Here is a 13,456-nt window from a genome sequence, read left to right as displayed (position 1 = left end):
GGGCAGCTGAGGGAGACGAGGCCAACAGAGGAGGGCAGTTGGGAGAGACCAGGCCTGCAAGGGAGGGTAGTTAGGGGTGACCGGGCCGGCAGAGGAAGGCAGTTGGGAGTGACCAGGCTTGCAGGGGAGGACATTTGGGGGACCCAGGCCTGCAGAGGAGGGCAGTTGGGGGTGACCAGGCCTGCAGGGGAGGGCAGTTGTGGGGGACCAGGCCTGCAGGGCAGGGCAGTTGTGGGGGACCAGGCCAGCAGGGGAGAGCAATTAGGAGTGACCAGGCCAGCAGGGAACGACAGTTAGGGGTGACCGGGCCAGCAGGGGAGGGCAGTTGAGGGCAACCTGGCCAGCAGGAGAGGGCAGCTGGTGATGACCAGGTTGGCAGGGGAGGGCAGTGGGGGCAACCTGGCCAGCAGGAGAGGGCAGTTGGGGGAAATCAGGCCAGCAGGGGAGTGGTTAGGAGGTGATCAGGCTGGCAGGCAGAAGCAGTTAGGGGCAATCAGGCAGGCAGGCAGGCGAGTGGTTTGGAGCCAGCAGTCCTGGATTGTGAAAGGGATGTCCGACTGGGATTGGGCCTAAACAGGCAGTCAGACATCCTTCGAGGGGTCCCAGATTGGAGTGGGTGCAGGCTGGGCTGAGGGACACACACACACATATCGCCACATGTACGTTTTTCGTGCACCGGGCCTCTAGTATATACATATATATATATATTAGTGTAAAGCCAAGTACAAAGAATACATACTGATGACCCCATTATATACAGTTTAAAAACAGGCAAAGCTAATCTATTGAATGAGAGGTCAGAATAGTAGTGACCTTTAGGGAAGAAGAAAGGAGTAATGATTGGGAGGTATATCAGGAGCCCTCTGAGGTGCTGGCATGTTGTATACGTTGGGTATACTGATTTGCTCACTTTGTAATAGCTCACTGATCTGTACACTCTTGTCCTGTATATCTTTCTGCATGTATGTTATACAATCAATTTTAAGCACTATTAGCTTTTGCTTTATGTATGTTATTCATTAGGGGTATGGAAATGTAGAACTGTTATAGCTTCCTGGTGGATTAACCTGTCAGAAGCTCAGCAGAGCTGTCACAGTAGCAGATTACATCAAAAAGCTAATAAAATCAGGTAACAGTCAAGCCTTTTAACACTTACTGTGATAGTAAAGAAAAAGGTTAAACCAGAGAAAACACCACTTCCCAGTCCGTTTGCCCCATGAAGATGGAGAGTCAGGCAGATCAGCAGAGATGTGGGGACCTCTCACTGCTCAGGGGGCCTCCAACAAAAGGCTCCTGCGGCATTGCAGACCCAAGGGCTCAGGGAAGGAGGAGGGAGAAGAGCTAAGCATGGAAAAGTACTGAGTACTGAGTCAAAGGGGAGAAAAAGTACCTTCAAGGTTCCCCTCCTTTTCCTGCTGAGGCGGTTTCCGCAGAGGCACCTAAGGAAGATCTCTACTTCAGGTTCCTGATAAAAACCCTCTGGGCTGGGAATTATGTATAATTTTATGGTCAGTCAGGGGGGCCTGGACTGCAGCTCCCTTTAGGGCCTGAAGGGCACTGGCTAGGCACCAAGTCTGGTTTGGGGAAGGCAGCTTTCCCCCATGAGGCCTGCCAAGGAAAGCTTTTGTAATTGCATATGGTTGAGCTTGAAAAAAAATCACACCAAGTTTTCTAACCAGGAGCTGGACTAGTCAACCCTTTCGTTCATTATAAAATATCCTTTAACTTTAAAAAGTCTTTTTACTGTAAAGGCTACTTTTTCTGATATCAGTATAGCTACATCAGCTTTTGTGTGTGTGTGTGTGTATTTTTTTTGTTAGTGCTGACATATAACTTTTTCTATCCTTTTATTATTACTCTTCTTGTATCCTTATATTTAAGCTGTGTCTTAAGGTAGTATCCTTTAAATATGTAATCTATTTACACTTAATGTAATCACTGATATATCGGGTTTATATCCGTCATTACTATCTATTTTCTATGTAACTCAATAATTTTACTCTGTCCTTCCCTTCTGGTTTAATTGCAGTTTTATTATTTTAGTCTCTGATCTATTAACTTGTCAATTATATACGTAGTCTGTTGCTATTCTTTTTTCTTAAATTTATATTTATTTTTTAAATTTATCTTTATTGTTGAAAGTATTACAGATGTCCCCCTTTCTCCCCCATTGACCCTCTCCCCCCCGGCCCTGCCCCCTCCCCAGGCCTTCACCACACTATTGTCTGTCCATGGGTTATACATATATGCATATAAATTCTTTGCTTAATCTCTTCCCTCTCCCACTCCTTCCCTCAGTCTGTTACATGTTTCAATGTCTCTGGATCTATTTTGTTCATCAGTTCATCACATATAAGTGAGATCATAGGATACTTGTCTTTCTCTGACTAGCTTATTTAGCTTATTCTCCAGGTCTCTCTATGCTGTCTCAAAGGGTAAGAGATCCTTCTTTTTTTTATAGCTGCATAGTATTCCATTGTGTAAATGTACCACAGCTTTTTTATCCACTCATCTACTGCTGGGCATTATGGCTGTTTTAAGATCTTAGCTGTTGTAAATTGTGCTGCTATGAACATAGGGGTGCATATATTCTTTCTGATTGGTGTTTTGGAATTCTTAGGATATATTCCTAGAAGTGGCATCACTGGGTCAATGGGAGTTCCATTTTTAATTTTTTGAGGAAACTCTATTCTGTTTTCCACAGTGGCTGCACCAGTCTGCATTCCCACCAAGCAGTGTTCTAGGGTTCTCTTTTCCCCACATCCTCCTCAGCACTTGTTTGTTGATTTGTTGATAGTAGCCATTCTGGCAGGTGTGAGGTGATACCTCATTGTCATTTTAATTTGCATCTCTCTGATTATTAGTGACTTTGAGCATTTTTTCATGTGTCTCTTGGCCCTCTGTATGTCCTCTTTGGAACCAAGAAAGACCCCAATAGCCGCAACAATCTTGAGAAAGAAAAACGAAGTAGGAGGGATCACAATACCAGATATCAAATTACACTGCAAATTCATTGCAATCAAAACAGCCTGGTACTAAAGCAAGAATAGGCTGGTACTGAAGCAATGGAACAGAACAGAGAGACCAGAAACTGACCCAGGCCATTATGCTATTCTTTTATTAGTTACCCTAAAGGAGATAACATGAACCCTTAACTTATTATGCTTTAATATTATGTGGTGCCATGAAATTTGAATAATTGAAACTTTCACACACTGCTAATGGGACTATAAATTGGAAAACTGGCAGTATACGCTGAAATTGAACATAGATGGCTCAGCAACTGCAATTGTACATATAGCCCAACAGAAATATATGCATATTTTGGAAAATAACACATCCTGTGGATAGCCAAACAATGGAATATTATGCAACAATAAGAATTAATTTGCTATAACATACAACATAAATAACTGAGCAAAAGAAGCCCAGATCCTATCCTCTCCCAAAAAATATCATAAACTGTATGATTTAATTTATACACAAGTTTCAAAAAAAGGCAAGATGACTCTATGGTGCTAGATGAGTGATCGCGTAAAAGGAGCATGAGTGGGACCTTGGGAGTTTATTAGTGTTCGCTTTCCTGCTCGGAGTATGAGGTGCATGGGTGTTTCACTTACAATATGTGTAAGTGAAAGCCATATTTTAATGAAGGATATAAAGATTCTTAACACAATACATTTAACATGTACATTAACCGAGTACCATGTTTCTTCTAAAATTTTAGGTTATTCCTTCCAACTCTAATGTTAGAGGACTTAAACAATGGTAGATAAAACATTGATAATTATCATTATTGATTAAGGAGAAATATCTATTTCCCCAATTTCCTCAAAATTAATTGCTTTAACTTGACTCATTTTCCTCACACATGAATATTATTTTAGACGCTAAATATTATGTTATGAAAAGATCCAATATTTAGACAAAACATATGCAAAATACCCTATAACTCATAGCAAATTTCAGTTTGTATTTCTGGTCAAAAAGGAAAAAAGTAAAGTTAAAAAAATAATGATAATTGGTGAGCTGGACCCCTGCACTAGAGCTGGAGGTAGGCAACATTTAGAGAGACAAAGCTAGGTTTCATTGAGAATTTAGGTTTCTACTGAGAACTCTCTTCCCTCCTGACAGGAAGAAGTTGCATGGATCTTCTGGGGGCAGGACAAAGAAAGGGAAGAAGTGTGTTTTTTATATATGCTATACATACTTTTGAATGTATATCACACATTTCCCACTGATTAAAAAAATAAGCTTCCTGCCCTGGCTGGGTTGCTCAGTGGTTAGAGCATCCGCCCACCACAGGGTCACAGATTGGATTCTGGGTCAAGGGCACATACCATAGGTGCAGGTTCAATCCCCCGTGACCAGACCAGGGCCACAAGGGAGAGGCCACCAATCCATGTCTCTCTTTCACATTGATGTTTCTCTCTCTCTCTCTCTCTCTCTCTCTCTCTCTCTCTCTCTCTCTCTCTCTCCCTACCCCGCTCCTCCCTCCCTTCCACTCTCTCTAAAAATCAATGGGAAAAATATCCTGGGGTGAGGATTAGAAAAAAAAATAAGCATAATCACTTGGTCTCTTAGAAGAATAACATGATTCAATCAGATTGCTACTCAATAGCACTTCACAATTTTCGGAGTTCTTATTTCTATTTCATCCACACTATGCAAGGTATTATAGGTCCATTGTAATAATAAAACAATTGAGTTTAAACAAGGTTAACATACTTGGCCAGTATCATACATGGAAAAAAGTGGCACAGACTAAACTCAAACCTTAGAAAATGGTAAAGAGAATGAATTAAGTTTCCTGTTCCACGCTTACAATGGGAAAATGGATAATTACTGAAAAACCCTTTTACAGTAGATTTTCTAGACATCTAAGGAGAATTTCAGTGAGTTTCTTTTCACACTCCACATGACTCAAAACTTCTGGAATGCAATGTCTCAATACTTTGAGAAGTGTTTTTTTTTTTTCTTTCAAGATTTTAAAGATAATGAGAGACTTTTTCCAAAGTACACTTAAAAGGTTTCAGCTAAGATAAGAAACTCCTTGACAAGAAATCTTGCTAAGAAAATCCAATTTCCTTGCAAAAGCACATCTACTTTCAAATCACTAAAAAATTAAGAGAAAAATATTCTCCAAAAAGTACAGATCACAACAAATGGTATATGCTTATTCCTTTAAACCACTAGTTCTCAACTCTGGCTGTGCACTAGAATCATCATGAGAGCTTTTAAAACAACATTAATCCCCAAGCTCTACTCCAAAATCCTCTGATTTTATTGGGCTGGTGAGGGGCCTCGTCTCTTGTGTATGTGTTTTTAAGTTCCCCAGGTGATTCTAAAGTGCATCCAGAGTTGAGAACCACTAAACTACATACAGGGTGTCCCCCCAAAAAATGTATTCACACTTGGAATAATTATAAAGGCAATGTTTATTAAAATACATTTCATTTTCAAAATGTAATAGAATCAGCTGTTAAAGTATACATTTTGGGGGGCACCCTGTATCCTATCTAATAAAAGAGTAATATGCAAAATAACCACCACTCCGCTACACCCACAAGCCACGCCCACCAGCCAATCAGGAGCGAGTATGCAAATTAACCCAACCAAAATGGCTGCGGCCACAGAGCAAGCAGGAGGTTTGGGTTTCCCCAGCAATGGAGGAAGCCAAGCTTTTCGCACACCCTGGCCAGCCCAGGCCTCTGCTCAAGGCTACAAAGTTTCAATTATAGAAGATACATAAATTCCAAAAAAAATGTCTGCAGCCATGGAGCAAGCAGGAGGCTTGGCTCCTCTCAAGGCTATAAAGTTTCAATTATAGAAGATAAATAAATCCCAGATACCAGGGCCTCCACTTGGGTCGCTGGGGGGCATGGCCAGCCTGCAAACCACCACAGGCCCCTGGTCCAGGCCGCCCCATGCCCCAAGGGAACCCCCACCCTGATCCCGGACACCCTTCAGGGCAAACCAGCTGGCCCCCACCTGTGCACCAGGCCTCTATCCTATCTAATCCTATCTAATAAAAGAGTAATATACAGATTGACCATCACTCCAACACACAAGATGGCTGCCCCCATGTGGACACAAGATGGCCACCACAAGATGGCCAGCAGGGGAGGGCAGTTGGGAGGGACCAGGCCTGCAAGAGAGGGCAGTTGGGGGCAATCAAGCCTGCAGGGGAGGGCAGTTAGGGTGACCAGGCTGGCAGAAGAGGGAAGTTGGGGGCGACCAGGCCTGCAGGGAAGGGCAGTTGGGGGGGACCCAGGCCTACAGGGGAGAGCAGTTGGGGGGGACCAGGCCTACAGGAGAGGGCAGTTAGGGGTGATCAGGCCTGCAGGGGAGGGCAGTTAGGGGTGAACAGGCCTGCAGGGGAAGGTAGTTAGGGGCAAACAGGCTGGCAGGGGAGCATTTAGGCATCAATCAGGCTGGCAGGGGAGTGGTTAGGGGGTGATCAGGCTGGCAGGCAGAAATGGTTAGGGGCAATCAGGAAGGCAGGCAGGCGAGCAGTTGGGAGCCAGCAGTCCTGGATTGTGAGAGGGATGTCTGACTGCCCATTTAGGCCTGATCCTACCGAGATTGGGCCTAAACAGGCAGTCAGACATCCCTCAAGGGGTCCCAGATTGGAGAGGGTGCAAGCTGGACTGAGGGACACCCACCCCCCCTCCCCCCGTGCATGAATTTCGTGCACCGGGCCTCTAGTTTATAATATATAGGAGTGGGCAAAAGTAGGTTTACACTTGTGAGTACATGAAATAGAGTTTATTCTTGTATTATTATTATTGTATTGTTTTCCATATGAACAACTGTAAGTGTACTTTTGCCCACCCTTATATATTAAATAATATTCATTATATAGCATAACTAGGACCAGCTTATAATGTAACCATGTTAGACAGTTGAAAGAAATAATAAAAAGAATACCTTCAAGGGTCTGTTAGGTAGCAATAACTGCAGTTTAAATAATCCTGCAGTGATGTACAAGGTTCTCATCTCAAAAACATTTGAATTAGACAAACTGGGCATTGTGGAAATTCGGAGACCAATGTCTCAACACACACCATTAAGCCATCGGAGCCCTCCTTCCCTGGATTAGTTGCTCATGTTTTAGGCGCAGCCTTGTAAAAGAACCATGTAATAACCTCTTTGCTCATTCACCCTGGCTCTTCTCCCAGTCGTTCATCACCGGAAAGTCCAGAGGAGGAAGTTTAGCAATTTCAAATGAGGAAATGAGGTTTAACCTTACATGAATACTCAGTGCTCATGAAGAAAAAAAAAATGTAGCATTTTGATAGCTAAGACACTTGCATAAGTAAACATACTAAAGAAAAAGAGAGTACCTAGATATTAAAAGTGTTGGCAAGTCATAACTCATGGAAAATTGAAGCTGGTTTGCTTAATTCACATAAATCCTCAGGCTCAACATGACCAGATATTATAATTCCTAAACTTATGAGGTAAACACCATTATATGATTTAAAAGTCATATTATGAATAAAATGAGACAAGGCAAGGATAGGGTTGATTGTTAAGAAGCAATAAAAAGATATGAAAATGAGAAAAGGAGACTAGGAAGGTAAAAGAAGGACAGTAAAACAAAGAATGATTAAGAAGCCAGAAAAGGAGGCACATGTCTATGTGGAAACGTGATGTGTGACAGAAGTGGCGTTGCTGTCACTGAGAAGTGGCAGGGCTATTTGGTTAGTGATTCTACAACAATTAGCTACTAACATGGAAAAACAATAAAACTGGATTTCTACATCATAAATTTCCATATGGATTAAAACAAAATATAAAGAGAAAAGCTCTAGTAGAAGTTAATGTAAAAAATGTCTTCATGCCTACTGAATAGGGAAGGATTTCTTTTAAAGATTCCCAAAAAGCATAAACCACAAACCATAAATTCAACTCAGAAATTAATTGTTTATCAAAGGCACCATCATGAACTTAAAAAAAAAGTAACATGAGAGAAAATATTTGCAACATACATGATGAATAAAAGACTAGAATCCAGAATACATTTTTTAAAAACCCTTAAAAATATGAAGACAAACACTGCACAATAAGAAAGTGGACATAAGAATGACAGACATCTCATGGAAGGGGAAACTCAAATGGCCAATAAATATACAGATACTTAACCTCAGACAACAATTAAATAATATGTAGACCCACCCATTTGACCAAAAGAAAATCTGAAATATGAAAGTATTAAGAGCTTGTGAGGATACAGAATACCAAAAACATTTCTATACTACAAATGGGGTTATTAATAAGTTCAACTACTTTGGAAAGTAATTTGGCACTATCCAGGGAGAAAAAAGATGTGCAGAGCCTATGACTCAGCAACTCCGCTGTTAGACATCCAGCCTAGAGAAACTTGCACACCCAGCACCAGGCAGCATCCACAAGGTTAGTAAAAGCACTCACTGTGGCAGCATATCCCAGAAACCTCCCAGATGTCACCGACAAGAAAAAGGGTAAGTGCAGATGGGTTCTCGAGGAAGCACTCTGAGACAGTTTAGTATCCGGGATGTTCATTAGGGAGTGCTTAGTAAAGTGGGATTAAAGCCGTGGTCGGCAAACTTCGGCTCGCGAGCCACATGCGGCTCTTTGGCCCCTTGAGTGTGGCTCTTCCACAAAATACCACGGCCTGGGCGAGTCTATTTTGAAGCAGTGGCGTTAGAAGAAGTTTAAGTTTAAAAATTTTGGCTCTCAAAAGAAATTCCAATCGTTGTACTGTTGATATTTGGCTCTGTTGACTGATGAGTTTGCCGACCACTGGATTAAAGCATTCAGGAGGAAGGAGAAGTCAAGATGCAATGGAGGCACACTAGCTTTAGGCGACCTCAGGATCCTCCACCGGGGAACCTGTAGAACTGAAACGGATGGTCAAAGTTGTCCTATTTTAGGTCAAAATGGCCAGGCCTTTATACCCCACCTCAAACCCTAATTAGAAGGGGTCCACACCCAAAAGGCCAGTCAGCCCTCTGTCAGAGCTAACCCTGAAGGTCTGACAGCTGAAGACTATCTGCTGACCACACTCAGCACCTGGGACAAGTCTTTCCTTGAAAGGAGGATCTAAGCAGTATACTCCATGTTCACCATATTGTTGTATATTCACACAATGAAATACTATATAGCAGTGAACATTAATGACCTAAAGCTACAGCAGTCAACATGGGTAAACCTCACAATACTGAGAAGACAAAGCAAAAAAGAATACATATTGTATGCTTTCATTTATTTAAAATTCACAAACAAGCAAAATGAAATTATATTTTCCTTAGGGAAAATTACATATGCGTTAAAACCATAAATGAGATCAAAGGGATGCTAAAATATAAACGTTTAAATGGTCATTACCTCTGGGAGATGAGGGTTAGAGAGAGAAAGGAGCAGATAGGGCGCACAAGAGCCTCTCAAAGTCTTGATATTTTTCTGTTTTTAAGGTGGACGTATGGTTTTGTTTTGTTATTGTTACTACTTATAGCTTACGTGTATTAAAATGTTCCTTTGGATAATTGTTTTAATTTTTAAAAGAACAAATATTTTCTTCATTTATTTCAGGAGAACCCATTTTCCCAAAGTTCAACCCAGAACCAGGAGATGCAGTAACCAAATCTGGTCTCCTTACTCCTCGACTCCTGATTGATTAAAAGAGGGAATTTCCATGGTTAACCCTGGCTGTTTTGCCAGGAATATGTTATACTTCACCAGTGCTACCAAGCACCACTATGAAATCTTCAATTGTATTTGTTGATGTAGAAATCTTAAGGCTTCAAATTTAGATAGCAAGTGCGCAGGCAGGAGACATTACAATGGTATAATTATTCACAATTTACATTTGAAAAGCTGAGACTTTGAAAGGGAAGTAATTTGCACAATGTGTGAAGTAATAGCTGTGCTAGAAATAAAATGGAATCCCAGACTCTCCTGCCAGTGCTACAAATTACAGCAGACAAGAAATTAACTCGGGGGAAGGGGGGAGGGGGGGAGGTTGAGCTACCACCCACTGGTAATTATCAGTAGTAACCATTTCTGTCAGTTTAACACTAGTATCTCGCTAAGGTGCTCTGCAACAGCAAAAAATTACCAATATTTTTTTAAAACTGGTATTTTTAGTAAGTTTACTTTCTGAGGACCCAGCTTTCTGTTGTTTAGTGGGATGTCAATACACAAATTTCTATTTCTTCACAGATGAGTACGAGACACAAGGAAGCCAACATCTAACTGGCTCACACAGAGATTTTCAATCACAACACACATTACGGAAACAGATGACTGTGGCATTTCACACTTCATCTAACTTCTCCTTTGCAGACATCTGCCATTTAGCTATGTAAGGTGGAGGTTCAGAGAAAGGACCACTTTGGGGGGTGGGGGGGGGGGGGGAGCAGACTTGGAGCTGCCTACTGTGTTTTTAAAAGTTAAACCAACAAAGGCTCTTTAGATATTCAGGTGACTTTTTAAAGTTTCCCCCAAAGTGAGGAGTTTTGCTAATAATGACACTAGTCATTAGTCAAACTCAAGCCTTGAGCTACAAAAACATGACTCCTTATTTGGAACTAACAGCCAGTAGGCCAAGACAAGGAACCCTGCAAATGTTCCACTGAGGCCTCAGGACAGTGTGAAGACATAAGGTAAGGATAGACACCTCCCACCAGAATTGGGGAGAAAGGAGTTGTAAATATGGGTAATGTGAGAGTCCTTCCCCCCAAAAAATGTCCTCCAGCCGTCTACAGTATCTAAGGAAAAACAGGGGAGACTGAGAAACAAGCACAAGGTGGGATCCAGGGGTCTCCTTTCTTTGAAGCTGAATGTGAGCCCTGACGATGCACCATTGTATACAGCATGCTACACACACACACACACACACACACACACACACACACCACCTGGGAAATCACAGAGTTCCCCTTTAAAGTTTTGATTGATCCATGCTGGGAAGGTTCAAACGTCACGTTTCACTCTCTGATCGAAATCAAAACAAAGGGTTTTTTTGGTGAAGGAAGCCTCAACTGCCAGGGCTGTATTCCGATTCCCCCTGAGGAAGCTGCCAGGAGACCTGAGCATCCACCCGAGCATCCATCCGCCTGTCTCCGCCGCCCTGGCTGCAGGTGGCGGGCTTGGTGCAGCTTTGGAGAAGAGCGCGCTGTCAGCCCAGGCTCACGGCCTGGGGGCGGACCCCCGCCCTCTGGCACTTCCCACCCAAAGCGGCACGACCCCTAAATCACAGTCGCTGCTCACACTGATGCAGGAGCGCGTCTCACACACGTGGGGACACACCGTGCGACTGTTCAGTATGTATCCAAGTTTCTGGGCGTGCGTGATTCTTTTCTTCCGCACAACGCAAGCACTTCCAGGAGCCTCTAGTCTGGCCAGAGCCCCGAGGTGATGAACCTTCCTCCCCGGGCAGGGGAGATGCGCGTGGAGCGTAAGGAGCCACCCTGCCCCGCGCCCCGCAGCCTGGGGCCGGGGAGCGGAGACTCGCCCCGGCTCCTGCACGCCTGCCTTCCGCGGATGAGATGGACCATGCGGAGGGACTCCCAGTGGCCCCGGCCCGGCTGCTGAAGGTGAATTACTGTGGGCAACGAGCTAGCCAGAGGCCGGAGGACTCGCTAGAAAAAGAAATGCAGCCCAAGGCCGGCCCCTCCTCCCTTCTCCCAGTGGCCCGGGGTGAGGGGGGCGCAGCCGGACTCCAACGAGGGACGCTCATGCCGTGGGCGCTAACCTTCCCAGGTTGGCAGGGGCCACGGGCTGCCCACCCCCTTCCGGTCTGGTCGGGGTCCCCCACCCCGCCTGGGAGCCCCCTAGGATGAACGGCTGGCTCCCCGCCTCGCCCGCCCCGGCTCGCCGCCACCCCGGACGCGCGCCGCCAGCACCTGCGCCGCCGCCTCGGCCCCCAGCGCCCGCCGCCGCCGCCCGCTGCGCTCGCAGCCACGGGAGCACGTCCTTCCCGAGGTCGAAGTCGGTGACCAGACGGAGGGCCATGGCCCGGACGCGGCCACGGGGCAGCTCTGGGGCCCCGCACCGCGGGCATTCCCGGCCCTGGGTTCGCCACCCGGTCCCTCTCCCCACGCGCCCGCCCCTCCTTCCTCTCCCCGCCTCCCTCGCCGGCAGCTTTCGGTTCTGCCGGGTCCCGGCCGAGGAGCCCGAGCACCGCCTCCTCCCGGCCCAGGCCGAGCGCCCGAGCTGCGCGCTGGACACGCTGGGCAGCGGGAAAGGGGGCCGAGGCGCCGGGCCCAGGCTCACCGGCCGGGGAACCTCAAGGTGCACCCTCCGGGCCACGCACAGAAAGGGCTGAGGATCTGGGGTTTTTTAAGGGCTTTGGAGGAGATGTGGCTAAACCAATGGTTTACAAACGGTTGCACATCAGGTGTGGGCGCCAGGAATCTGTTTCTCTTTCCCTTTCGTTCTCTCTCTCTCTCTCTCTCTCTCGCTCTCTCTCTCTCTCTCTCTCTCTCTCTCTCGCTCTCTCGCTCTCTCGCTCTCTCTCTCTCTCCCCCTCCCTCCCTCCCTCCCTCTCCCTCCCTCCCTCTCTCCTCTCCTCTCCTCTCCTCTCCTCTCCTCTCCTCTCCTCTCCTCTCTCCTTTCTCCCCTCCCTCCTCTCTCTCTCTCTCTCTCTCTCTCTCTCTCTCTCTCTCTCTCTCTCACTCTCAGCCCCTGGTGATTCCACTTTGCAGTGAAGTTTGGAACCCGCTAGGCTACAAGTGTTAGTAGCTGGGTCTCCTGAAAAGATTCAAGTTCGGGGCAGGGGCAGAAGGGGGCCGCATTTGGGGCCGCTTGGACCCAGTTTCAGGGTAGTAATGTCTTATGAGTAGTATGTAGATAGTAAGTAGCAGCAGGAATCGTGTGAATGCGATGCTTCTATTTAAGAGAGATAATGGAGACACCAGAAAGGGTGCGTCAGCTTAACATAGACGACAGGTCCTCTGTCTGTGTATGGGTTTCCCACCAGTGGCTTCCGTGGAGCTGAATTGTTCAGGATTCTCTCTGCAATTGGCCTTTCAAGAGGTGCTCTCATTCTTGTGGAGGCCCCTCCTCATCCCCATCATCACAACTCCATCATTTCTGAATCTCCTCACAGCTCTCTTTTCATTCCTGCCCACAGCACCCTAAGTTTCCTGCCAGCTCCAAACCCTCCTGAGCCAGGTTATTACTCACCCTAAAACAAAGCTGTCCTCACGTCCCTATACAGAGACCGTGAGTCGCAGCTGTCCACCGCAGAATAAAGTGCCTGCGCTTTACTGAAACCTTCCAGCCTTTCACCCAGAACTTCAGCTCCAGGCTAACCTGACTTACAGAGCCCCTCTGATTCGTCCTCGGAGAGAAATCACCAGGCCCTTCCAACCTGGATCCACAAAGCCTCCCCAGCCCTGATCTCCTAGAGAGGTATTTCTAGTACACCACATATACGTCTTGAGACACCTATTGCCTCCTACCAGGG

General features: G+C 45.6%; 1 protein-coding gene across 1 annotated transcript in view; it reads right to left on the bottom strand.

The window, feature by feature from the left end:
• Nucleotides 1-12,067, bottom strand: part of GSAP (gamma-secretase activating protein) — a 79,630-nt gene extending 67,563 nt beyond the window's left edge. The window contains exon 1 of the mRNA XM_008149728.3: nucleotides 11,892-12,067. Coding sequence (XP_008147950.2) covers nucleotides 11,892-12,000 — 109 coding nt within the window. The 5' untranslated portion in view covers nucleotides 12,001-12,067. The remainder of the gene's footprint in view (nucleotides 1-11,891) is intronic.
• Nucleotides 12,068-13,456: the final 1,389 nt, after the last annotated feature.

The sequence above is a fragment of the Eptesicus fuscus genome, chromosome 14, assembly GCF_027574615.1.
Source record: "Eptesicus fuscus isolate TK198812 chromosome 14, DD_ASM_mEF_20220401, whole genome shotgun sequence".
In the NCBI taxonomy this organism is placed as follows: Eukaryota; Metazoa; Chordata; class Mammalia; order Chiroptera; family Vespertilionidae; genus Eptesicus; species Eptesicus fuscus.
The sequence above is the reverse complement of the archived record's forward strand: the minus strand, read 5'-3'. Positions and strand labels throughout refer to the sequence as shown.